Here is a 27295-nt window from a genome sequence, read left to right as displayed (position 1 = left end):
CATGAGCTAAAATAAAATTTTCCTCCTTTCAGTTATTTTTCTCAGGTATTTTATCACAGCAATGTAAAACTAACACAAGAAGTAATTAAAAGTAAATCCATACTTCTTCCAAGTCACAATGAACAAACTCACTTACTCCAACAATCCCCTAGCCCAAATCCTCTGCTCTACTTAATACAAAATAATGTATTGGGTGAATTAGTAAACATTTGAGTTTAGAATAAATTCAACAACTATTTCCTCAGGATCAAAAAAGGTTGATTTGTTCTTCATTCTGAATTTCTGGACAAAGTTTGAGAACTTACTACATACGTAAGATTTAAGAGATTGTTCTGGGAAACTGGGAGCTCAAGAAAATCAATTAAGTTTATAAACCTATTTATCTTCTACTGCAGAAGTAACTCATTATTATTAAATGCTTATAAATGATTACAATAAGGTCAGGTGACAGGAGGCTTTTCCTCCATCATTATGAATTATATGAATTTCTAAAATGTAAGCTACAAAGATTATAGCATTGTAATTTTCCTCTTTTCATGCATAGTAATGGAGAAGGCAAGTGAACATTTTTTAGGCATTCTGGGAATAGTGCTTATAACTGATCAATGTTTTCATTTAGTTCTTTCTGAATCCTTAGGGGTAAACACTAAAATAAAGCTGAATATGTTTAATTTTTAAAAGATATAATACAGATTCCATAGTAACTTAATATCCAATAATGTCTGGATTCTCTCAGTTCCCAGGGCTATTTTGGGGTCTTTGGGGGGGGAAATGTAACTCCTTTTCCTCTCAGCTTTTGTATGCTGCCACTGAATTTTACCCTATCTCTGTATACTCTTTTCTAGCCCATTAACCCTATTCAGCATCCAAGATCCAAAAAGGAGTGAGACTCTTGGCTGGTGAGGGGGAAACATCCATGGCTATGGGGAATAGGGAGCCTAGGCTTTAGTTCCAGTTTCAAGACTAAATGTGTGACTCTCTGCAAGTTCCTGGATTTCTTCAGGCCTCCAGTTGTTCATATATTTAGGGAGAGAAGATACTGGGTGCCTTCTACTGGCCCTTAAAATACTACTGTCCCATGTCCTCTAATACTCCAAGCATATTCTGCTCATTTCCATGGTAGAAGTTTTGACAATAGACTATGTAATGGTATTTGAAAAGATCATTTTCTATGGCTTCTGGAGAATTTGGAAGATATGAGTCATATAACTCACCCTTCCAGTACCAAATTAGTAGGAAGGCAATCAAGACTGGAGTTTGGGGGGTATATCTTACAGAGTCCAAAGGCAAAAATGAGATTTCAAAGCCAAGAAGAGACAGTTTAAAGCTAGAATTATTGTTTTCACTTTTTGATTAGCAACATGAAAGAATAGCTATAAATGCAGCTAGCAGTTAATACTTTCATTATCAGTTAAGGATTATAACAATTTAACTTCAGTATTGAATTTAGTTATTTATATGACAAAATTTCTCTCCACGTAATGGTCCAAATTGTTATTTCACATTTGCTTTCAGAATAGGGAGAACCTCCAATTTACTGGACTGGCTGGCTCCATAACCATGAAAGTTAAAATCAAGGTCAAGGTTAGATAGCATTAGTTTCATTCTGTTTCAAAGTCACAAATACAAATTTAACCCTGCTGGCTTTCTAAAAAAAATGTGTGAAAGTGGTGCCAAAGAGCATACAAAATCATCATCTCTACAGGAAAAGTAATTCACAGGTTAGCAGTGCTAACAGTGGGAAGCACTGTCATCTCTGGTTAACCAGGACAGCATGGCATCAAGGTTGCCTTGGAAACCAAGTTGCCAAGTCTGGGTCAGTATTGAGATACCCAGAGTGGACATAGCACTATGCTAGAATTATGAGTATTCTTGTAATGCTCAGTAACAATATTGCATTCAGAGCACTGGACTGTCAATGGCACAGAAACTATTGTTTGTGTCCTCCTGCTCACTCTTTAGAGTCACTTAGAGATACTATTGCCTTCTGAGATTAAAAAGGAGGTGGCTTCTCTCTTTCTCTCCATAGCATCTAAGGATGTCAGAATGCACCAGATTTTGTCTTCCTTCAACAGGCTAAATTTTGACACTAGCCAAATTTCTTAAGCCCTCACAACCTTAATACTCTGATGTTTTAAAACTGTGTCCACCATTCATTCTGGAATCACATCTCCCTCTTTTTTGGACCTTCCTTCCATATTAAAGGATATGGCCAAGCACCAGGTACATGAATCTTACAATCCACATCACCATACAACATTGAAGAGAAAGAAACAAGAAAAACAATACTTACACAGCCAAATTTTTGAAAGTATTCTCTTTTTATTTCAAAACATGGGAATAACTCAAAATTTGAGCCTCAATGACCAAAATATATTCAAACCAAATGTTCAGAAGATGAGCCAGGCCACCATTATGGCAACCAGCCTCGCATGGACAAGTGGACGTTAAAGAATGATGCCCGCAACATGGTTAAAGCTATAGCACACCCACAAATAGATTCAGACTTGGTTGTCTAATTTGCATGCATGAGTACAGTGCCTTCTCCATGCCACTAGTACATATATGCCTTTTCCAAAGTCAGTGCAGGATCCATATCTGTGCAAGTCTTTAAAAGTTTGCTCCCTTACAAAATTTTATCATAATTTATCCACAAGAGCCTTAAAGTGACAAATTTTTATGCCACCTTTACCTCCCCAAAGTTGCTTCTGAATAACAATTAGAGCTGTCAAGAGTCCCAGCATCACATGACAGAATCCGTTTGTTAGTTATTTTAATGTCAGTTAGCTGTCTGTGAGTAAACCTTGCTAAACATATCCACATGCTTGGCGTCTGGAATTTGAAATTGGTAACTTTTAGTGGCCATGGCAACCTTGGATCATAATGACAAGATTAAAAATATATATATAATGAAAGATGTCCTAGGAAGAGTTGAGCTTTCCTGCCTTCCAAAGCAAATTCTTCCCTAATATGTACCAAACAGTGACAGCCTGACACACTCTTGCACGGGGCCCCACTTTTTCCCACTAATGCAGAATTGCTGGAAACCCAAACAGCATTTAGAGCCAAGAGGGGAAGTGCCTGAATCTGAAAAGGAACCAAAAGAAAATGTACCAGGGAAAGAAGATGGGAACTGAAAACAAGTTCCCAGAGTAGCTGTCTGTCAAGAAGCGCATTGAGTCTTTATTACTAGAATATGCAGAATCCCCTGGGAATGACTGCATCTTTATTTGCCTTAACTCTTTTCTTGCCAGTCCTCTCCTGGATGTTTGAACTGCCTCTGTGGTTGTCCCAGCCACTCGCAGCAGGTCTCAGGAGCTACATTCCTCGCAGTGACAGGAGAGGATGTACCGGTAGGTGGCGGTGAGTCGCATGCCCCCGGAACAGCGCAGCCGCAGAGCCTTCAGCTTCGAGGTCTGGGGCCGGCAGCAGTGACAGGAAGAACGGAAAGGCTGCTTGAGGACAGTGCTGAAGGACACCAAGGGCTCAGAGCGTGATGCCTGGCTGCAGTGCCCCTCACACCTGGCCAGAAGCACCATCTGGGGAAATTAGAAGAGATGGTTACCCTCAGTCAGGTACCACAGCATCCTTTGAAAAGCCCTAACACTGCTTGCCAATGGCTGCTAGATAGACCCATGGGTCTCATTCCTGGTTGCATAATAAAATCATCTGGTAAACTCTAAAAACAAAATCAACACATCAGAGCTGGAGGCATAGCTTAATGGTAGAAGACTTGCATGCAGAGGTGCTGGGTTAGATCCCTGATACTGGGGGGGGAGGGGCGGATGTCAACACCCATGTTTATGTGGCAGAGTCTTGCTTGGTGAATTTCAAGCAAGTTGCCCTGTAATTCCAGAACCAATAGCAAGATCATAAAAGTGGAACTGTTCAAACAAAAGATCAAAGAATACATATATATGCATGAAACCTTTTGACATTTACCTTATGATGTTTTGGATATTTCAGGGATTGAAGATACCAGCTATTACCTCTGACATCATCCTATAGGGCATAATTAAACACTCAAAGATTAAAAGAAGGGAATGGTTAGCCTATCTTTCCCAAAGAAAGAAAAGATGACTTCTGATAATTATAGATCATTAATATCATTATTTGAGAAGATGCTGGGGGGTAAATTGAACAATCACTTAGCAACTACAAAGGAAATATGAGATAGTAGAAGAAAAAGAAGAAAAAGTAGGGCTTGGGAAAGAATAAGTTGGATTAGAGCAACTGATTTATTTTTTCTTAAAGATCATATAGGCAGATAGAAAATGGCAGCTGTAATCTGTTTGGATTTTATTAAAGCTTTTAATTCTATTCTGCTTTCTTTTTCACTGATAGGCAAAATAAACATGATCTAAAACAGGTTTTGGGAGATTATGTCATAGGTCTATAGTATATGGGCCAGTCCCTAGTGTCTATCCCCATTTCTCTAATTAGAGAAGGGGAGGGAGAAAGAGATATCTAAGATCTTTTCTGGTTCCTTCTCCCCATGTCTGTTTTACATTTCACCTTGGAGCAGTGTTAAATTTGTTGATCTCTAATGTAGATCATCTATTAGGGAGATTAAGCAGTTATTCAAAGTCACCTCCCTAAGGTTGGGGATCTAGCTCAGTGTCAGTATTCTTACCTAGCACGAGCAAGGCCCTAGGTTTGATCCTTAGCATCAGGGGGGAAAAAAAGTCCCTTCCCCAAATGGAGTCTTTAGAGATCCAGTTTGGGGTGGATACAGTGATCCTGTGCCAACAGACTTAGGAAATGTGTGGTACAGACACACATGAGCCAAACATAGACCTAACAGATCAGGTCATTAGATGCCCATACTAAAATGACCAAGTTAGTAGTGTAGGACCATTTACAGATGAGCTAACCTGATTATGATTTCACTAAAAGCTTTCAGTGTGCCAAGCTCCAAGTCCAGCCCACTATGAAGGACAAGAATTACAGCACCAAAGGACCTGGGGCCACCTGCAATGGACCTGGCCCTTCTTCCTCAGAACTTGGACTTTCTGCACAAGAATAATGTCCAACCATATACAATAAACACCTTCAGGGTAGCTGCCCCTAACCTTCAAAACAAGTTCAAAATCTTGAACAGGAGTCAAGGCCCTCCATGACCCGGGTGTCAAGTATCTGTTTCAGTCCTACTGACAGCTGTCCCTGCTGCATCAAGCTTAATTACTTAGGAGTCCATGGAACTGCCCCAAATTCTCCTGCCTCTGGCCTTTGCTCTTGTCTTGCCTCTCCCAGGAATGTCCTTGCTGCCTGGCTCAGCCTAAGGAAATCCCACCTATCTATCCTCTTTAGCCAAATTCAAATGCCCCCTCCTTTTTCTTATAGGCTTCATGTGACACAACATCATCATGAAACAATTATTGAACCCTTGATGTTCTCAACACACACACACACACACACACACACACACACACACACTGTCTCTAGGGTATCTTAGTATATAGATCTCAGCTCAAAATAGATGGAAATGGATGGAAATCTATCTATTGTGTGTGTGGTGAGGGACAAGGCAGGAGTTTGGAAGATAAGATCTATAAATGGGTATCAATTAGCAGGGGAAGGATAACCATTTCCTTTCTATGTTTACTCCTGATAGCTCACATTTTAGCCTCAGTCATGCCTCATCTGTGTTTCAGCACTTAATGAACATCTGGCTCAATGTGCATGTGAATTATCTGAGTTGTTGTCAAAATGGAGATTTCTCTTAAGTAGTTCAAAGAGATTCTGAGATTCTGTATTTTTCATGAGATTCCAGTTAATGGAGATAATGCTAAGCCAACAACCACAATTTGAACAGCAAGACTCTGGACTTATTTAAGTTTGAGGGCTCTTCTCTAGATGGATCACTAGGAGCAACCATTTAGCTAATAGTATTGAGTGCTTACAACATGAGTAGTACATTGCATGCTTATCTCAATACTACACAAAGGGTAATACAGTGGGGACTGGGGTTGTAGCTCAGTGGTAGAGTATTTGCCTAGCATATATGAGGCACTGGGTTTGATTCTCAGCAATGCATAAAAATTAATAAATAAAAATAAAGGTCTGTCAATAACTAATTAAAAAAAAGATACTACAATGATCTGTGATACTATTGAAGATCATAAAATTGAGGCTTTAGAGAATTTCAGTTACTTGCCCAAACTCACATATCTAGAAAAAGGCAGATCTGGAATCAAAGCTAGGTCTATCTGAATCCAAGCTCTCTATCTAAACCACTGTAATACCTGCCTCCTGATACGAGGTTTTCCCAAGACACGAACTGACTTACACTCTTCTTTTTTTTTAAGAGAGAGAGAGAGAGAGAGAATATTTTAATATTTATTTTTTAGTTTTCAGCAGACACAACATCTTTGTATGTGGTGCTGAGGATCGAACCCAGGCCTCACACATTCCAGGTGAGCGCACTACCGCTTGAGCCACATCCCCAGCCCTTACACTCTTCTTTAACCTACACTGCCCTGCCTCTGGGAGCCCTGATCATGTCTAACCTCTTTCTTTCTTCCTTACCTTTACTTTCCCCTCCCTCCTTTCCTTCCTTTCATTTTCTTTTGTTCTTCCTTTCCTTTCCTCCCCCCCATCTCCTTCCCTCTCTCTTTCTATCTCCCTCCTTCCCTCCCTCCCCCTTCTTTCCTTCCTCTCTTTCTTTTTCTCTTATTTTCCTTCCTGGGGATGGAACCCAGGGCCTCAGGCATGCTAGCAAGTGATCTACCGCTGAGCCACACCCACCTCCTAACTTTTTGCCTATGGGCTTCATTGGACACAGCATCATCATCCCCAAGTTTAAGCAGAGCTAAATCTTCCAAGCTCTAAGTGACTAGGAGTCCCCATTAGCATCAGAATAAAGATCCATTTGTCCCACATTAAATCAACATTTGGGCTATTTTACTCCAACTGAGTAGGAAACATATTTTGTCTTTTTTCCTCACCAGTGAACACTGTGTACCCCTTTTATAGGGTACCCCCTTTCCCCTGGGGAATAAGATTCACCCATGACTCTTCTCCCATTCTTTCCTTCACCAGCAGCCTCAATAAATGGCTGTTTAGCTAATCTCCAGGGACCCAGCTCAACCTCCAAAGGGTCTGTGCCAGGCTGAGGTCACCAACAAAATAGCAACCAGGGAACAAATCAGCATGGGGTAAAGGGAGCTTTGAAAGTTTGAGTAGAAACACAGCTCACTCCAACTGGAATCTGATACTATCACTAGGGTCACGAATCCAACTGGCATTAAGAGGCCTTTGTGCACAGGTTCTTCTGTGTATGAGTTTCTGTTCCTCTCTCCCTTGTTTTGGTAAGCATTATGAGTGTGAACTATCTCTCCCCTCACTCCTTATTTTTCTTTCTTCCTTCTCTCTCCCTCTTTTCCCTCCCTCCCTCCTCCCTCCCTTCCTTCCTTCCTTCTTTCCACTTTCTTCCTGTCCTTCCTTTCTTTCCACTTTTTGTGTCCATCACCTCCCACAGTGCCTGTATATAGTAGGCATTCAGTATAAATGTTCCCATTTTTAAAACCAAGTCATATTTCAAGTGATCAATTGTGTTGTGTTCCTGAATCCCTTTATTTCTCCTACCATACTATAAACTTCCTGGATAGCAATAGGAGATAGCTTGAGGGGTTCCAAACAGCTCCCTCTTGATCCTGAGGATCAGCCCTTGGCATGCCAGGTCCATTTTCCTCTGGAAATTTTCATAGACTTTGTCCCCTAAACCCTCTACCTTCTCCTTCCTTGCTGCCTTTTGGGCACCTCCCATTCCTATAGCCCTTAAGAGTTCAGATAACGGTGCCTTGGATCCATGCTCTCGCTTGGGGCCACCATCTCCCACTTCTCACTCAGCTCAGTCTGCACAGACCTGTCCTACCAGCTCACTTTCCCAACCTGGCTTCCTGAAACCCTTCCTTGGCTCAGGACCAGAACTCATCTCCCACCACCACCATCACCACCACCCATAGTCCCTCTTTCCTGCACTCACCTGATAAGGGAGGTCAGACAGCAGGATCTATTTCTCTTTTACTTTTATCTTGCCTCTTAGCACCCAGGTTAGTGGCTTACATTCACTTTGCTCTATTATCCCACACTCTTTCCAGTGAAAACCACAATGAGGTTCATTTTCCTAATCCTTTAAGGCTATAGGAGATCCCAACAGTTATTGAGATCTCAGTGGTGACTGAAATAGAAAAGTGAGTGGAAACACCTGTCTAGTTTATAACTTCTTCATCAAGATCATAATATCATTTATTAAATGTCTATTCTATGTTGGACATTGTGCTGGTCATTTTACAAATACTCTTGCTGACATGTGGACATACCCTTGCCCTCAAATAGATTAATCCATTTTGCATGGGAAGAAATTGGGGCATCAAAGAATGGCTTAGCCTTCCCAAAGTCACCTATCTGGCAAGCCATGAAGCTGGAATTGGGAACAAGGACTCTGACAACAAAGCACCGATTCCCTTAAACATTTTCTAGCATCCCATTTCCCCTAACCACTGACCTCCTGTGTGTTTGCTCAACAGCCTTTACTCACTAAGAATTTAGTTTTTGTGTGTAAATTAGAGAATTTAACCTGGTCTCCTGAGAAGGCTACAAATGAACTTGCCACTCCCAGGACCTTTTGTACCCAAGCCCAGGAGGTGTCCCTACTTACAAAGTCAGGTACATCCTAAACTGTGGCTATACTCTTCTCCTTGGTTGTTTAATCTTTTTAACCTGACTCTGTCTCTGCCCTTTTCTGAATTGCTAGGATATGGGCAACAGGATCCTGGGACTGGCCAAGTGCAAGTTCAGGGCTAGGGTGAACACTGGAAGTTTCCAGAAAAACTTTCACTGTTATTTATTTTTTGTAGAAAAATTGCTACATATCAATTATTATTGTTGGTAGAGTAATCATTGCCATCAGGCCAAAAATTGGGACTGGATTTCTAAATAGTGGCTCCTACATTCTATATGCATTATATATATATATATATATATATATATATATATATATATATATATATATATCTCATACAGTAGGCAAGTATCTACTAAATAATGGCCTTGGCCATGATGTCAGGGAAAATATTTGTAGAGAAGAAAAACCTACCTTAGCCCCTTCTCTCTAGACATGGGCTAAATGTTTTATCCCAAGTCTCTAAAGGCAAACAATTTCATTAAATGAGACCTATTAAGAGAGAAGATCAGCCTGAGTCCAAAAGTTAAGAATTATAGAATATTTCCAAATGAAAACAATTTTCTTGCTGGATACGTAGAGAAAATCTAATCCGGAAAAGGTCTGAGTAGCTGATATTCTGCCAAGCATATTTTATGGCCAACGAAGAAAGGTTTATAATTATAAGCACTATTTACATAAAACTATTGCTATATTTGGGAGAGTTTGAGATGTTTGAAAACAGATTGTTCCCATGAAATTACAAACATTTCTCCTATTATCACAATTTTGCACTGTCATTTACTGTGGCATTCTGGAAAAAAAAACAAAGGTGAACAACAGTAGACTATAAAGTCTGTTTCCATGAATCATGCTCCAGGTCTGTAAATTGGAGTTAACAATGTCTTGTGTGACCTTCTTCAGGTCACTATGGTAGTTGCTAAAGCATTTTGCCTGATCTTTCCAGACTTTTCAGACTATTTTTGAGTTTCTTTTTCCTTCTTTTTTTTTTTTAAATTCTGGGGATGGAACCCAGGGCCTCATGAATGTCAGGCAAGCGCTCTACCCCTGAGCCACATCCCCAGTCCTTCTATGAGATTTTACAGATCCCCCTTTTCTGTCTTCTTTCTTACTTTTACAATATCACTTTCTTTGAAATAATTTTAATTCCTTTCTCTTTTTAAAAGAATCACACAACTATGAATAACTCAACAATGGAGAATTCATCTGTGGAATAAGCAATACTAAATATTAGTGCTATGTGCTTCTGAATGGGGAAGAGAAGAAAAACGAACAATTACTCTTGTCATCCTTACTTGGGCCTGCAATTTCTAAGCAATCATAGTTGTAAAAATACTTCTTGTATTTTTTTCCCTTATTTTGTTTTCCTTTTGTTGTTGTTTGTTTTGTGCTGTGCTGGGGATCTAATCCAGGGCTTCACACTAGAACTAAGCTCCACCCCGAGTCCCTAGTTTCCTTTTCCTAAGAAGGGATTTTAGCCTTGCAGAAATTTACATTTGTCTATTGACTACATTTTTTTTTTTTTAGTTTTAGTACAAATAAGAGCCAGGACATTTTTCTTAAATGGAAAATTTCTATTTTCTCCCACAGTCATAGGTCTTATTAATATAATGGTTAAAGTGATTTAAGTCAAATTTTGATCCCCCAAAACTAAAACAAGTCATCTTCATTGGGCTATAATCATGGAAGTTATGGAAAATTTAAAAGCAGACAGAAGTTATGATGTTTTTAAATAGAGGGTGGAGAGATTGACTTATATGGTCTCAATTCTCCTGGTTGATATTACCAAAAAAAATTCTTAATTATACTTTCAATTTAAAAAATACTTGCCATATGAGAATGCTTAAGTGGTTTTAGTCTCAGGACTAACTGACAATCTCTGGGGTTGGGCTAAACAAATTCTTATTTACCAAGTGTGGACAAATTTCATTCATGTGACTGGGGGCAGTGACAGTCATGAGAACTCTCATTTGGAGTCCATTCCACCCTCCAGTGTGCCTGCCTTCTGGGTGGCCCATGTGGCTGGCCATTCTTGGTGGTCTTTTAAGCATGATCTTCCTTCTCACACCTTGTCTCAACACTGAGGCAGTTGTCTCTTCGAAAAACATGCCACCTACTCCAAACAAGAATGATTTGGATAACCAATATAAAATGATCAACTATGAAATCACCATATTATCTTTTGAAATCATTTTAACATCAACATGGCACATGGAGAAAAAGGCTCAGACCACAGACAGTTACTGAGTATTTTACCAGGAAACTCCCTGAAGAGCCCTCCGAGAAATATGTTCTACTGTTCAGCCATATGTTGCATTTCCTTTCTCTTTATCAGAGGTAGAAGGAGTTACAATAATTTGCAGGACCCATTTTCCTTTCTTGAACAAGGACACTATTGCTCATGAATTTCACAGGGAGGGACAAAGACAACCATCCATGGTGTACATGTGCTTGATTGGGCTGACAATAGTACAATGCATTGTGGAAAATCTTCAAAAAGGATTCTCCCACAAGCCCTAGGTTTGGACTATGACTCTAGTTCTCCATCCCCTGACAAAGAAATATGGCTTCCCTTTTGGAGGTTTCTTTCTTTCTTTTTTGGAGAGCATGGTGCTATACTCCCAGAGACATTGATCTTACCTTTGAGCTACACTTGTACAATGGGTGACTGATAGAATCGACATAGTGGTGCCTCATACAGCGTCGAGGGTCTGAATCCATCATGAATGAGCTGTCTGTCTTGCTGTCTGTATCTCCCATTATCGCCAGCAGGGAGAGCATAGAAAAAGATGCAGCTAGAACATGATTTCTCATTGTTGTGAGGGAAAACTTCTCCAGAAGAACAGCAGAGGGAGGCAGAGGACAAAAAATTGGCAATGCCTTCGCGTCCTAGGATCCAGTTCCTTTCAAGGCAAGGGCAGGATCTGGCTGAAGCTTTATGGTTGTCATTGTCCTTTGTATGCCGGAGTTTTTGTCTTACTCTTTGCACTTGGAATCCATCATCATAGTATCTGCTGCACAGCTGGAATGAAAATAGGTATTATTTTCCCCAGAAATATTTACCCAGAAATATTAATGGAACCTAGGAGGTAGTAGGTAGAATTTTTTCCATGCCATTTTGGGTGGAGAATATTGGTTTCTAGAGTGTTATTAGCATAAACTGTCATTCATTCCACTTCCTTCCCCCAGTGCTTATGCTACATATTTATAACCATTTGGAGGTGGGCATGATGGTTTAATGGAAGTACATGTTGACTTGAATTGCTAGAGTCCATGTTTCTAGGGGCAAGAATAATTCGAATTCATAGTAAAGATTAAATATGTGATTCTGGCCACAGGATAACTAAATTGGACATTCTCATCTTTATTTTTCATTGGCAGGAATGGGAGGGTCTAGGCAGTTTCCCAGGAAGCTTTGGTATCAACATCAGCTTACGAGGCTGGAGGGGAGGTAGGTCAGCACTAATGAACGTAGGCCATGTCCCTTGGGAGCATGTTTTCCATTTCCAAGTCCATACCCACCCACCCACCTAATTTTCCATTTCTGTGCTCCAGGCTCATCCTGTTTTTGCTCTAAGCCCCATGCCACCCAGCGTCACTGGCAAACTACATCTGAAATACACATTATGCTCAATGGCCTCCAGTGTGGCTAAGGCAGCACATGTGTATTTCCCAACAGAGTCACACATTTCTGCAGAGCCTTTGTAGCTTGAGCCCATGGTGTAATTTGAAAAGGAAAGTGGTCATCGGAGCAGAGACTTAGCATTAAAGTGGGATTATGCTATACCAATTTTCCTGAAATTTGCTTTGTTCTTTTAACCATAGCTTTTGGTCAAAGTACTGGGGTCCACAAAGCTCTCCAAATCACCTCACAACACCCCCCCTACATGGCCCACACTGATGCTTTTTATTACACCAGAAGATAGAAAGTACCAAAAATATTTGCAAACATTGAGGAAAATTGGATGTGGGGGTAGCTAATACTACAACCCAAACCAAAGCAATGGAATAATTAAAGCTTCAGAAAAACTTTCAAACGTATTTCAGATCAAACTTCAATTGTCCTGTTCATAGTTCAACTTTTTTATTTTAATTTCCTACCTACTCATAGTCAGTCTGAATAAACAGAGGAAAGTATTGATATGATCAAGATAGGAAATTCAAGTGGGTATAAGCCAATTCGTTTTGCCCTAATAAAGTGACCTCAGAGCCACCTTACTGCAATTATCTGTCTTGCAATTATGGAGCACAGAATCTTAAGTGGGAAAAGGTGTGTGAGATACGGCTGCTTCAGAGCAGCACAACCCCACAATGGCAAAGTTTGAGTACATGCGTTTCAGAGAAGTTCTATAGAAAAGGCAGCGCCGACCACTAAGAAGGGAACCCACCTAGATTCAAATCATGGCAACGGCTGAGCATGTTATACAGCTGACTTCAACTCTCCCAGCCCATTTCCTCATCTGTAGTGTAGGGGAATTGACAGAGATGGCATCTATTGTCCCCTTCTGCTCTAAATTGCCACCTCTTCATAGCTATTGGTTCAACTACCACCATTTACATATGCAGAAGGTATGAGGAGACCCCATTTTCATATAAGCTTGCTTCCCTTTTCTTTATGTGCATACTAATGGTAATACTTCATTAAAAATGGAGCAAACCTGTGTCCAAAGTCGCAAATCAGCCAAGGACGCAGAAGAGCATTTTTTTTTGAAGGGCAATTGAATTTGATCAGTACACACTGTATGAATGTATGAAATTTCACACTGAATCCCATTAATATATACAATTAATATGTGTAAATAACAAATTTTAAGGAGCATTTTTTGTGTTTTCTTAACAGCTGGCTGGGCTAGGTTTTCCTATAACATGATCCTGAAACTCACCAAGACTTCAGCTCAAAAAGCCAGAACTTTCTTGGGGTTCATGTTCAGAGGATGCAATATTATTACTATTTCCTGAGTTTCAATATGACTAAATTATCCCAAGTGGTTATCTGTCTCTTTGAAGCCTTAATTAGTCTCAGAAAGAGAATTGATTCGATTTCTCCTTTCACCACTCCAGTCTACGGATATTTCCCCTGGGAATCAATGGCAAAAGGATGAAGGGAAAAGCAGATATTCCAGCCTTGACTCTCCCTCCCCATTTGCCAGCAACTTCTCTTCAGAGCCATGGCTAGAAGGTACAAAATAAGCATATGAAATGAGCTATGAACCCATAGCTATGAAGTGGTGGCAATTTAGAGCAAATTAAAGAAAAACACATACAGCATGATGGCAAAGCCAAGCAACAACACCATTAACAAATCTCTATATATGTGTATGATTGGCTGTGTTTGTTGGCATTTCCATTCTCTCCACAGGAAAGGAAACATAAAGGGCCCTTAAACACTGTCACGCATTTAGGAGAAATGAAAATTTAAGTATTTGGAAATACTCTGTTCAACCAATCAGATTTACAAAGATTCCAAATTCTGGTCTTGCACCCTATTGGCAAGGCTGTGTGAAAACAGGCCCATTTTGGAGACAGTACAGTATAAACTGGCACAAACTCTGTAGAGGCCAATTTAGCAATATCTTTTTGAAATGCAAAGTATATAATTTAGACCCAGCAAGTCCATTTCTGTGAATTATACTACATGTGAAATCTACAAATACATGGTTGCAATAGCATAAAATTGGAAACAGCATAAAATATTTATTAATAGACATGTTAATTATGTAATATTCATACAATGTAATACTAGGCAACTCCACAAAGAAGGATGCAGAAACTCTATGTACTGCTTTGTGTTAAAATCAAGTGGGATAAGAATATATAACTGTATTTACATAGAGAAACTCTAAAAGGATACCCAAGAAACTAATAAAATTAATTACCTGTGAGAATTAAGGGACAGGCATGGGAGAAAAACTTGTCACTGTATAGCTTTTTGTATTTTTAGGTTTTAGAACTTATAAATGTATTCCCTATTCAAAATTTCTTTTAAAAATGAATGTTGTCTGTTAAAAACTCAGTCTAAAACTGGTAACTCAGTTGATAAATGTTTAATGTTTATGCTAGTTTGAGTGTTTTGACAATATTATATTTTACTTCTTATAAATATGGGAAGATAGACTAGTCTCATTTATTCAATTTAATTTAGTTCTTGTACACTACTGCCACCTAGTAGCAACTTCTTGAATTGCAAGCACAGTTAATTTTTTTTTTCCTGAAGTGAACAAAACACTTTAGCAAGCAAATATTATGAAGTTTATACCTATAAAGGGATAGTTAATGCCACAGGTAATGTCACCTTATTAACTGGTTTTCTTTTTACAGATGGTAAGACAAATCAGGATGAGTAATAAAGAATAAAAGAGTAGCAGGAAATGTTGCCTGATTCCTAGTATTGACAGATTTTTCATTTTAGTACACCCACAAAGCATGATACTTTTGTTCAGCTTTTATATTAAATGCAGAAATAACAATGCATGCAATGTGAATATACCACAGAGTCCACAGAGCCGCTCTCAAAATACAAAGTAAGATAAGATTTTCACAGCATAACACTGTTTTTTTTTCCCCCTTAAACGTTCAAATTGAATGAACCAACACGGTTGTGTTGAAGAAGAAATTAAGAAAAAGTTCAAGAAAAGGGCACTGTTAAGTCAACTTGCCTTGACATTGGGTTGGTGAGGGAGTGCCTGGGCGAGCATGTGCAGAGGGCAGAGGGAAAGGAGAGCTCGCAAAGGGGAAAATCATACCACTGGAATCTTCACTTTCTGACAGCCTAGGGGTTTCTCTGCCTTGTAGAAGAGTCTATCATTTTCTCAAAACTAAATTACTTTTCCTTTAAAGCCATGTGCCCCCAAATCAAGTGCTGCCAATCAAGACTTAGAACCTTGGCCTGGCCAATAGTGGATTGAATGGGAAAACAACTCTTTTTCTGCACTTAGGAGCCTTGTGGCTGCTCTGTGCTCTGGGTATGGTCTCTGAGACATGGACTTGGCCTATGTACAGAGCCCGCATTCTAATAGCTCCAATGTGGAGCCTCTGCCGGCTGGAGAGGCACGTAGGCTGGCTTGCCCGACTTTGGAGCTACCCTCCAAACAATACCAGTGGAAAAGAACAACTGGTGCCCAGATTCCCCCACCTGTCATCCTCAGCGAAATAATATCACAGCCTCCTGGGTGAGAGATGGTGTTGTGCCCACAGATCAGCTCACTCTTGGGCTGACCTTCTGCCTGGCAGAGAGTAAATACTGGTTTCACACAAGTGATTCCAGCAACAGGCTAAGACAAGTGGCATGTGCCAAGAATGGCCTTATTCTTGTCCTGCTTGCCAGGCAAAGGAGGGTGGTGCTTCAGTATCCAAATTTTTCCCTGGGCTGTTTTCACTATTAACATAAGCAGGTGTTCCCTTCGGTGACTTCTTTCAACAAATATTTATTTAACACATATTCATCGAGCACTTATTAAGTGTCTCCTTTTGCTCTAAGAGACAGAAGATAAAGGTCAGGGGGTCTGGTGGTGTAGCACATGCCAAAGCCCTGGGTTCAATCCCCAGCACTTAAAAAAAAAAGCCAGAAGCTGTTGTGCACACCTATAATTCCAGCTACTCAGGAGACTGAGGCAGGAGGATCACAAGTTCAAGACCAACCTCAGTAACTTAGTGAGACTTGCCTCAAATTTAAAAAAAAATACAAAAGGGCTGGTGCTGGGCGGGATGGTACACGCCTATAATCCCAGCAGCTTGGGAGGCTGAGGCAGGAGGATCACAAGTTCAAAGCCAGCCTCAGCAATTTAGTGAGGCCCTAAGCAACTCAGTGAGACCCTCCTCTAAATAAAATACAAAACAGGGCTGGGGATGTGTCTCAGTGGTAAAGCACCCCTGGATTCAATCCCTGGTATCAAAAAAAAAAAAAAAAGGTGGGCTGGGGATGTAGCTCAGTGGTAGCACCCCTAGGATCAACAAAAAATAACAATAAATAAATAAATAAAAATTTAGAGGACTGGGGTTATAGCTCAGTGGTAGAGGACTTGCCTAGCATGTGTGAGGCACTGGGTTCAATCCTCAGCACCACATAAAAATAAATTTTAAAAAATTAGAAAGAGATCAGGGGTCAGGGGAAAGAATAGGTCCTATCCTAAATCTCTCTTCTAGCTCACTGCAGCTACAAGCAGAATATTGGCCTGTGTTTTCCTGGGTAATTTTTTGGGATACATTGATATGTAATTCATATCTTTTACATCTAATTCATATTGACATGCATTGCATCATTTCTAAAAGGATCAAGAAAAGCAGATAAAATATAACAACTTTGGAATGGAGCCCATGAATCAGACAGAATTATTTGTTATTTACTGTAATTTTTTAAAATCATGGTACGAGCATGAATAAGATAAAGATTGCAGAACCCAGAGCCTCTCTCAAAGAAATTGCCAAAAAAAAAAAAAAAATCAAAGATGTGTAGCTGTGAAAGAAATCTTGCCACTAGCTAACACTTCACACAACAATTGGAAAAGCAAGAAACTCTAGGTCTAATTCAGAGAGTGTGAAGTGCTAAGTAGGCCCTTCCCAGGAACCCAAAGAATTCCAATGGGATCTAGTCAACTAGATGCCTTGGAGAACAAGTCAGATGCTTCTTCCCAAGGCACTTAATTTATAAACTGTAAACAGCATTTTGGATTTTATAAAGCATCCCGTGTGCTCAATGAATGGTTTTTTTAATATTATTTCTATTTGACAGCACATGAGTGGCAGCCAAGAAGTCAATCCTAGGCTGACCCAGAGGCAGTGTTCTGACTGGAAAAGCTGCCAGGCCCCCAGCCTACCAACTCCAGGGATCTCCAAGGATGGGCAGCCACAAGGTCATTGGGGAGAGAGCAGCTCCTGCCCTTTTCATTGCACTGCATGGATTCTACAGTGGGAGGAAATGGCTGCCCCCATGATGCTACCTCAGGAGAGAGAAGAAAACACCCTTGTGATTAAACAATAGACCTCCAGTCTGTGATTGGGCTCTGCCTTCTCCCAACCTGCTTGACTAGCCAGCTGTGGCCAAGCTCAGCAGTGGGGTGGGGGATGGGGTGGGAGGGTGATGGAGGAAGAACAGAGATGGGAAAAGCAAAAGAAAAGGAGGAATATAGCCAGAGGCAATAAATCACAATCCTGGGGAAGATAAGGGTACTCAAACAAAGTTCTGGGAAAAGAAATAATTTGGGGGGACTGAGCCAACAATCAAGTGGCCCCACCTGTGTGTGTGTCCTTGACTTGAATAGTTTCACTGTCTGGGGAGGGATGCAGTGGGAGGACTTGACCTTGAGCCTGACCAAACCTAAAACCCTGGCTTTCAGACACTGTCAGGAAATCCAAAGGAAGCTCTCTGTTGTTATCCAAACTCCCATTTACCTGCATCTTCCTGTTTCTCTCCCATACACAGTGCTAGTTGTTAAAGTGCTAAGTCTCAGTATTTTACACTTATTCCTCAGAAATATTGAATAATAATTGCACTGCATTCAAAAACCTACAGAGCATTTAACTATTGCCCAATTGAATGAAAGGAAGGCTCAACTGAAGGTCCTAGAGCTCTGAGTCCTGCCCTCCCATCTTTGGCTGTGTGATCTTGAACAAGTCATTTGTCTTCCTTACCTACAAAATGAATGGATTGGTTTAGAGGCTTTACAGCTCTATGCATATCCAACCATCTCTAAATCTACCCAAGCTTCTCAGAGTTACAGTACTGCTCTGAGGCTGCATAGTCCCCAGAAGCAATCTTACAGCAATACTTCCTTTCTTACTCAAGAAGTTAATAACTACTGAAGAATCTAAACAACTTCCAGTATGTTGCCTGAGCCAACACTGAAGGCTGAGCTATAAAAATTTGCCCCTTGACAAGGTCCTATGGGTAGCCTGAAATAAAAATAGGCTTTAATAACCAATTGATTCAGGATTTGTGATGTACTAAATGTAGTTTATAAATTAACCATATCCTGTTAATAATAGGGTACACTTAGTTATGATATTTAATCTGTTTTTATTTTCCTTAAAGCTACCTTAAAATTTGAGACATTTCTCTCCATTCTCCCCCAAAGTGTAAATGAGGAAGACAGGGGGTTAAAAGTAATCAATCATGCTAGGATTAAACTTCCTTCATTGATAATGATCATGATATAGGATGAGTTTAGCCTGAATGTGCTTTTCTTATGAGTGATCATTGTTCCTAAACTGAACTTTAGCCTCAGATCCTTAGGCTCTAGCAGGGCCATATGTGATGCTCTAGTTCAGGATGGGAGAATAAAATTGGTCAGGAGGGTTTATCTTTTCTGCAGATACCTTAAGAAGGTCCCAGTAGTTAACAGCGAGGTACTCTTCTTGGTAAAGTAGCATAGAACATTCCTTCTCTGTGCTAAGGGAAGAAATTTCCTGAATCCCTGGGCTGGGACTGGGATCTAAAAGAACTGACTATTGGATATGGCTCTTGATTCTTCTACGAGGCATCTGTGAGCTTCTATTTTTTTCTATGGAAAGGCTCATTCTATGTTCTTAACAGGCAACATAACTAATTGAGACTTTTAGAGTATATACCCTGCATGAATTGGAAATGACCAGGTCTTATTACCCCAGTGTCAGGAAGCACTTTTCTGTTGAAGTCTTTTCCTCCTGGGATTTAGATTATTTATGTAATCTAGCCACCTGACTATAAGCTGTGACTGATATGGTGATGAGCTGTCAGAAAATACTGAGGGTTGGCCTTTCTATGGTGCCACAAATCACCAGTAGCTCTAAACACAGAGTCCCCTTCCATCCTTTCAACCATATGAAATAAAAATAGGGAGAATGGAAGCCACCACAGTAACAACAGAGAAGGAAAAAAGATTATTTTTGAAGTCCCAAATCTGCCATTGCTTTTACAATTTTTTTAAAATGATACAATTTCAAAAAGGGAAAGTTCCCTTCATTTTACCCACTCCCTCCCAGGAAGCCAGGGCTGGGGGTGGTCTCACATGAGGAATGAAATACTATCTACTGATCACCTTGCATAAGACTTTTTGTAAATAAAGCAGGAGAGCTCTGAGATATTCAACCCAGAGGACTCAGTCCTGCCAAAATGCATGAAGATACACCTTTCTTGTGGAAAAGAAAAGATGGCCAGGTATTCTGGGGACCATTTTGATGAAATAGCTCTACACTTGCTCTGCCACTGGACTACTGGCTTTGATCTGGCCTTAGAGAAAAGAGGTGACCAATGTTAGCTCAGGGTTCAGGCTCCCTTTTACTCTGGAGCCAAATGAGTGTGTTTGCTTTTCTTCAAAGTGTTTAGCAAAGTGTTTCCAAAGCTGCTTTTGAATCTACTCACCTGCAACGGTTTTGGAATGGTGGTAGTGATCTCACCTAATAGCTGTAGTGCCCTTAGTTAGGACGGCATAAACAATAGGAGCAGTTCAATCTTTCCAAGCCCTATTCAAGTTGCCTTTTCTGCATGATGGTGGGATTTGAATACTGAATTTAACCATATCTTAGTCCAGATCCACAGTCCAGAACACTATGCAAAAGAGATAAGGCTAACATAAAAGTCACACAAAAATATTGCTGATCACCCTGACTTTGTTGGGCTGTTGGTTTTCTGTTTGTATTTTGTTTTGCTTAAACCATGCATACTACAGTTACATCATTTTTTTTTTTGTACTAGGGATTTAACTCAGAGGCACTCAACCACTGAGCCACATCCCCAGCCCTCTTTTATTAATTTCTAAATTTTTGAGACAGGGTCTCACCAAGTTGCTTAGGGCCTTGCTAAATTGCTGAGGCTGACCTCACACTTGTGATCCTCCTGCCTCAAACTCCCAAGCCATTGGGATTACAGGTGAGCACTAGCTGGCCAGCTACATCTTTTGATTGCCAGCTGCTCTGTAATAATCCTATTCTGCTTTTAGATCCAGAACCTCAAAATTTAAAAAAAAACTGAACTAATTATTTTATTATTTATTATATTTTTATTATTTATTTTAATTTAAATTATATTACTCTGAAGAAGAGTAATTCTCCACAACTTAATGGGGAGGGGTGGGGATCATAGAAATGTATCAAGCCCTAAAATATCTCTTTGTATTTTAAAGAAAAATTGGACTTCGATTAAGAACTTTAGTTCTTTGATTCTTCACATCCATGTTGGGAATGTGTGTACCTACATATTACTTAGAGTTGAATATGAGGGGTGTTTTTTCACTTGAGAAGTTGGCCTCCTTTTCAGGTACAGAAGACAACTTCAAATCCCTTCCTGGGAGGGAGTGGGTGAAATGAAGGGAAAGTTTCCTTTCTGAAACTGGTGCTATTTGAAAAAAAAAAATTGAAAGGGCAGTTGCAGATTTTGAACATCAAAAATAATCCTTCCTCCTTGTCTTTTGTTAAATCTCCCATGACCTGCTGTCTTCTTACTTTTATTGCCTATGGATGAAAGGATGGAGGGAGACTCCATGTTAGGGCTATTGTCAGTTTGTGGCACAGTATAAAGGTCACTGCTGAGCATTTTCTGGCAACTCATCAACTTTCTTGAATGTCTTAACCTGTTACCCTTTCATTTTTAAAGGATATTGCAATTGGTTGGGTCACAGCTTAAGAGAAAAAGTTGGGACCGAGCCAGACCTTGGAAGAGAGCAAATTGAAGAATTCTTAGCTTTTGTGAAAAAAAAAAAAAAAAAAAAAGACAGGGGGTGGGGGGGAGCTCTCTACTGCAGATCTTATACTCGGCTACTAGTCAATGTTCATGTCGAGATTTTGACATGAGTGTGAAATGGAGCCCGACTGGATGAATTCCTGATTATATGCACTGGGGATGTATTGCCAACTGAACTTACCCATTCTTTGAATTTTCTGAGTCAGCACTCTTTCTAACAAGAAAATGTTTGTTCCAGACTGTAAACCCCATCCAGGGTGTTAGGTTCTGACTGCTAAGAATGGGTCTAGGGAGCGTGACTGTAAGCAATATGTGCTCAACAATCAGGCTTGGAGACCCTCTAATGAAAGGGACAGCAAGCATGAATGGTACCAAGCAAGCTATTACCAGAGAGATGATAGAAAAGGAAGCTCTGCAGATGTGAGGGAGTCTGGCTTCAGCAATAGTGCCATCGGCACAATCTTCCTCAGAACCTCAGATGTGTGGGTGTGCGAATCTGCAGTGTACATCGTGCACAGCCAAGCAAGCATTCATTTCAGTCCCATCCTCCCTGCCCCGAAGCACACACGTGGGGGTTTCCGGAAGGATTCCCCACCCTTTGTTTGTTCCCAAAATGAACATAGAACTTCATGGTTGCTGATCTGATGGGTGAGGAGTGGGTACTACCAACTGGCATGTTGCCACTGGCAGGGGCAGACAGGAAAACAGGAATGCTCTTAATGTCCTCCCAAAGAAAACCTTCGATGGACAAAAGAGTGGTTGTATTTTTACCCTCTCCCTTCATGCTGCCAGGCGTCTTTAAATAGATCCTCTAGCCTAGGGACTTGTATGGAATAATTCATATTAAAACCCAAGAAGTGGCAGCAGAGGGGAGTCAGTTCTTTCTTCAATCTCTCTCTCTCTCTCTCTCTCTCTCTCTCTCTCTCTCTCTCTCTCTCTCTGTCTCTCTCTCTCTCTCTCTCTCTCTCTCACACACACACACACATCTTGTCAAGCTAACAGGAAAAGACTCATTTTAATTCAGCTGTGTTAAATTTTTCCTTTTGGGTCTTTTAATGAACGTTAGCTAATTTGGAAAACACAACCAAAGCCCCCAGGAGAAGAAAAAGAATAGGAATCTGCCTTGTAGATTGCTCCTTAATACCTCTTGGTCCCAAGGACATTAGCAGCATCTTTTAAGGATGCTGAACAGGGAGGGTCTTAAATGGAAATCTCTAATTGAGAAGTCCAGTACCTTCCATTTGCAACTCATCAACCAAACTGTTGTTCTGTTATTAAGAGAAAGAAAGGTCCTTCCCCATCCCCAAAGCCTCATGCATTTTCAGTTGGCTCAACCCAGAATCTATTTCTCCCCTTTCCCTGCCACCAAAAGGGTTTCATAAAGACATTCAGGCCTGGGCTGGGCAAATTAAAAATCCTGTCTTTCCTTTCTGTTTGGGGAGGGGAGGACGTGGGAAGGATGAGGAAAGGGGGCAGGGCAGGGCCAGAGATCCGGGGAGCTTTGTTCCAAATCACTTGTCTCTCCCCCTGAAACAGAGAATAACCACATTTCTCTTAATGTGGGCCGAAGTGCATCCAGGCATTCCCATAGCACTCCCACCCCCGGGCCTTTGCCGGAGATGTTCGGGTCACCATGATGGTATGCTCATCCCTGCCAACCCGGGTCACTCCAGTCCTGCTCTCGGAGAGCCACGTGGCTGCTCCTCTCTGCAAGTGGGTTCAGGCTCGGGGCTACAAAAAGCCCCCATATCCTATCAACCCCGCAGAACTGGTGCCAAGAATGACATCCTGGGAATACTATGGAGATGAGGAGACCGCATGGGCTGTTCTCCCCGGATGGAACAGGACCCAGGCTGTCTGGAAAACAGACCCAGCAAAGAGCAGTTCACAATGGAAGCAGCTCAGGCGAAGGGAAAAGGGGGCGGGCTAGGAGCGGTGGTGAGCAAAAGAAAAGAAAAGCCACATGCCACCCAGGAAGATTCCAGGGCGAGCAGTGGGAGGAGGTGGTGGAGGAAGGACTTGCAGGAAACAAGTACCCAGACATGGCACTGCCAGTCTAGCTGAATTCTTTTCTGAATTAGATTATGCGAAAGAAAGAGGGGAAATATATAGCCAGCCAGCTGTTCAAAGGCTTACAACCTTGCTTTTATTGTCCGGGTAAGCTGGTGAGGTGGGGCATCAGAGGAATTCCAAACATACCATCCTAGAGAAATTTTAATATGTTCCACAGTGTCATACACGAAGAGGAAATGACAGCTGATCACAGCCAGGACGGGTCACAGCAATTCGGGCCCTGAAGCTCACTCACCCTCCAACAGCCCCACTTCCCCCCTTGGTGTTAGCACTTCTCAGTCTTTCCACCTGCCTCCCCATCCCCTGCTCCTGATGGACTGCAAGGCCAAAGTCACATTAACTGACTGTCATGGAAAGAGGTGAGGATGGACTCAAAGGTGATGAAGCCAAGAAGCTGAGGGCTGGCTAGGGTGAGTTAGGCATCCCAAGGGAGTCAGAGGCATTTTAATCCAACCACAGGGGATTATCTACTGATAAGGACCAAATCAAGATCTCCGGTGATGCTATCTTCAGGTTCCCTCCCCGACCCAAGTACCTAACCGCATGATAAAACACCAAACTGGGTCATTGGAAAGCAGCACTCTGTGTGATTCAGAGACCTGTTCTTGGCGAACAACTTCTGGCAACTTTGTCCCAGGGATCTCTTGAATTTAGGCCAAGCCCAGAGGTCATGGGTTTCATGGATCCTGAGAGTAGGACAAGTAAGTGGTGGGAGATAGTGACTGCATCTTTCTCCATGCATGTTTCTAATTCAATGATTCATCAAATGGCCCTGATGTCAGCTGCTGAGTAGGTGACTCACACCCATTCCTCCCACTACCACCATAGAGACAGCATGTGGTCCTTTCCAAAGGGTGCTCAAGAGAGCAGAACAAGGATAAATTGCTCTTTTTCCAGGCTTCTTCTACTCAGGCTTATAAGATCCAGGCCACTTTAGCTGTGCAGGTGAGATATACCTGATCTAGAGATGAAGCCTTAAAGGGAACCCTTCAATCATAAATGGAAAAAAAGGTCATTGATAAGTGAAAATCTTATCAAGTAAATCTAGGTACCAGCAGCTATTTTTAAAGCTTTCTTATAACCAGAAATTTCAAGCTCTGTTTGCCCATTGGTAAAGCCCATTTCAGTACCAAAATCTACTGGAAAGAGCATGTGCACGGAGAATCAGGGTACAAGACAATGTCCCATTCACCTCATTCATCAAGACTAGCACAGTGCTAGGCATATTGCAAATGCTTAATAAATATTTATTTTAAATGGTTGAATGAATAATTAACTAGTAAGAATCATAGTTGCTGGGGGCTGGGGTTGTGGCTCAGTGGTAGAACGCTTGCCTAGCATGTGTGAAGCACTAGATTCAATTCTCAGCACCACATATAAATAAATAAAAATTTAAAAAAGGTCCATTGACAACTAAATTTAAAAAAAAAAAGAATGATAGTAGCTGATTTGTGAGTTTTTTAAAATAGAGTGAAACTCGCTGGCCACCATTGGTGGCTATAATTCTGAAAAACTCACCACATTTTTCAAGGACCCAGGAAGATAAATGAGTTGGAAATTGTTAAAGGTATTGAAAAATGATTTATTTTTCCCTTGACAGTGTCATTGGAAGTTGAATTAAGATTGAAAACTCCACAGGCACGTTTCCATCTGTGGGTGTCAGCTGCTTGGTCACCAGTCATAAGACCTCAGCTAGTTCTCCCCTACCTGAAACAAATGTATTTTAAAATAAATGATATAATACATTGCATTGTGTGTTCAAAACTCTCATGTAATGATCTGAATAATAGTTTAAGAAAATTGTTTTGAGTCAGCTAAATGCTTTGCTAACAAGCGGTACTTTTAAGAAAATCACGGTCAAATTTTATAGCAATACAATCCATAGTATGTTTCTTACAGGCTTTCTTGAGTAGTGAATATCCCAAAGTTGTAAATTAACTCATCCAAAAGTCAGATTTTTCATTCAACAATGCTTGTTAGGCTAGTTATTAAAGAAAATCAGAAAAGTTCCAAATAAATTGTGTCCCCGCATTGCAAAGAAAATCAGTCGATAGGATTCTGAAGTTCACTTTCAGAAGCAAGACTGGTGAGAAAAAAAATGAGCAAGATATTTGTATCTAGTCTAAAAGCTCAATTGAGAAGCATTCTGCAATCCCCACTGTGTTCAGTTGACCCCCATAGCCAAAACTGCATTTTAGATATCTCTATGCTTTCAAATGCATCTGGTATTTAATGTTATGTGTTGAAGCAATTTGCCCGTGCTAGCTCCTTGTAATTAAAATGCACTAATATCACAAATGAAAAGAGGCATGCTTTGTAGTAGCCAAGGCTTTTAGCAATGACAGTTACAAAGAAAGTAGGAGGGACTCTCATCTTGCCAAATAACTTCCTTTGCCGCACCTGAATCTCAGTAGAGATGGGAGGCTGTCTCTTTTGTGGAGGGTTATCTGGATTTGTCCATTACAATGAGCCTCAGTTACTGTGCGTTCTGAGTCATTAACATTCTGTACACAATCAAACTTCCCTCCCCCAAGAAAGAGTTATGCCCAGGCCTCCCACAGCTCAATTGTTCATTTAAAGAGAGAATTTGTATTCGGGAGTTTGGAAGGATCCTCCGAATATTCCTCAGGTGTCTTTAGGAGTCTTTCCTTCAGGTCCTGGTCCCTGTGCTGGTGGGAGCATCCTTTCCCCATCACTCCTTGGACAGTGTAGCGTTCATCATGCTGCAGGGACAAGCTGACTACTAAAAATAGCCCCTTGCAATAAGGCCAAGGCAAACAGCATGCATTTCCTTGGACATTTTGCCCAATCAAAATCATACAGCAAACCCATCCTCATCTCTCCCCCGGGCTCCCGAATGCATCTATGGATGCGGAGTCCCGCGCGCGTTGAGAGAATAATGCAAAGGAGCAGGATTCTTGCAAAGCATGACACCAAAAGCTAGAAATAAATGTTGCCTATTGTTTGAAGTCATTCTGAGCACTCCGGCACAGCCCTGGCAGGAGATCAGCAGCACACAGAAGTAGTAATAAAAGTAAACAGTGCGCGTTTTACCTCGCAGGGGAAGCCTGCGTTAATAGTGCCCCCATTGTAAGAGGGATGAGGGCGGTAGGGAAGATACTGGGCTCCAGGAATCCATGTCAGCAAATTGCTGCTTCTCTGTCCCCTTTTCAGGGTCAAATATAAGAACCATTACAAAGTAACATCTAACTACGCAGAGAGTTTGGAAAGAAAATCTAAGTCAAACCAAAAAAAAAAAAAAATATATTCTCGAGCTTCTTTGGGAGGCTCCCTGCTCTGTCACAGACTTCAAAGACCCGTTCATTTGAAAAACACAAGGCTAGCAAGCTACAAATTAATGCAAATGAAAGTAATGCAAATTTCAGTGGTATTTAAAGGTTGTCTCTTTGTCTGAGAGGAGGATGAAATGCTCGCTTTGGAAAGAAGTAATTTCCTAGGCAAGCCGTCAGCGCTTGTTTTCCTGCTTACCTTGGGGGAAACGCAGGGCTCCTTTCTTCTCAGACTTTTCTGAGAGCTAGAAAGAGGTCCTGTTACTTCCAAATGCTTTTGTTCTTCTGTCCCTCTGTCACATGGCTTGCCTTTTATATTTGCAACACACAAAAGTTAGGACTGTTGTTTAAGCGACACAGGGAGAGAGAGAGAGGGAGAGAGAGAGTGAGAGAGAGAGAGTGAGAGAGAATGTCAAATGGAAAAGTGCCATTGCAGGCATATATCAATCAGGCTTGCGGCCGCAGCAGCGCACAAGCAAATGGGAATGGCACGGAAATGTGAGGCGCTCGTTATCGGGACTCACAGCCACTGCCCACCGCTAGGCTCCTTTCCACGGAGCATCTTACCATGGGAACAGCGTAGAAGAACAAGGA

At 41.1% G+C, this 27295-nt stretch overlaps 1 protein-coding gene across 1 annotated transcript; it reads right to left on the bottom strand.

The window, feature by feature from the left end:
* Nucleotides 1-2300: 2300 nt before the first annotated feature.
* Nucleotides 2301-27295, bottom strand: Ndp (norrin cystine knot growth factor NDP). Its single transcript, XM_005323984.4, has 3 exons — nucleotides 26901-27295; nucleotides 11327-11708; nucleotides 2301-3539 (listed from the first exon to the last, which is right to left on the bottom strand). The coding sequence occupies exons 2-3, from the start codon at nucleotides 11498-11500 to the stop codon at nucleotides 3312-3314; spliced, it is 402 nt and encodes a 133-aa protein (XP_005324041.1). The 5' UTR covers nucleotides 11501-11708; nucleotides 26901-27295; the 3' UTR covers nucleotides 2301-3311.

The sequence above is a fragment of the Ictidomys tridecemlineatus genome, chromosome X (genome assembly GCF_052094955.1).
Source record: "Ictidomys tridecemlineatus isolate mIctTri1 chromosome X, mIctTri1.hap1, whole genome shotgun sequence".
Taxonomy (NCBI): domain Eukaryota; kingdom Metazoa; phylum Chordata; class Mammalia; order Rodentia; family Sciuridae; genus Ictidomys; species Ictidomys tridecemlineatus.
The sequence above is the reverse complement of the archived record's forward strand: the minus strand, read 5'-3'. Positions and strand labels throughout refer to the sequence as shown.

Excerpts from the sequence above, each read along its gene's own strand:
- Ndp (XM_005323984.4), bottom strand. The coding sequence starts at position 11,500 with ATGAGAAATCATGTTCTAGCTGCATCTTTTTCTATGCTCTCCCTGCTG. Across the intron at positions 3,540-11,326 it reads TGTACAAGTGTAGCTCAAAG|ATGGTGCTTCTGGCCAGGTG; the intron begins GTAAGATCAATG and ends TAATTTCCCCAG.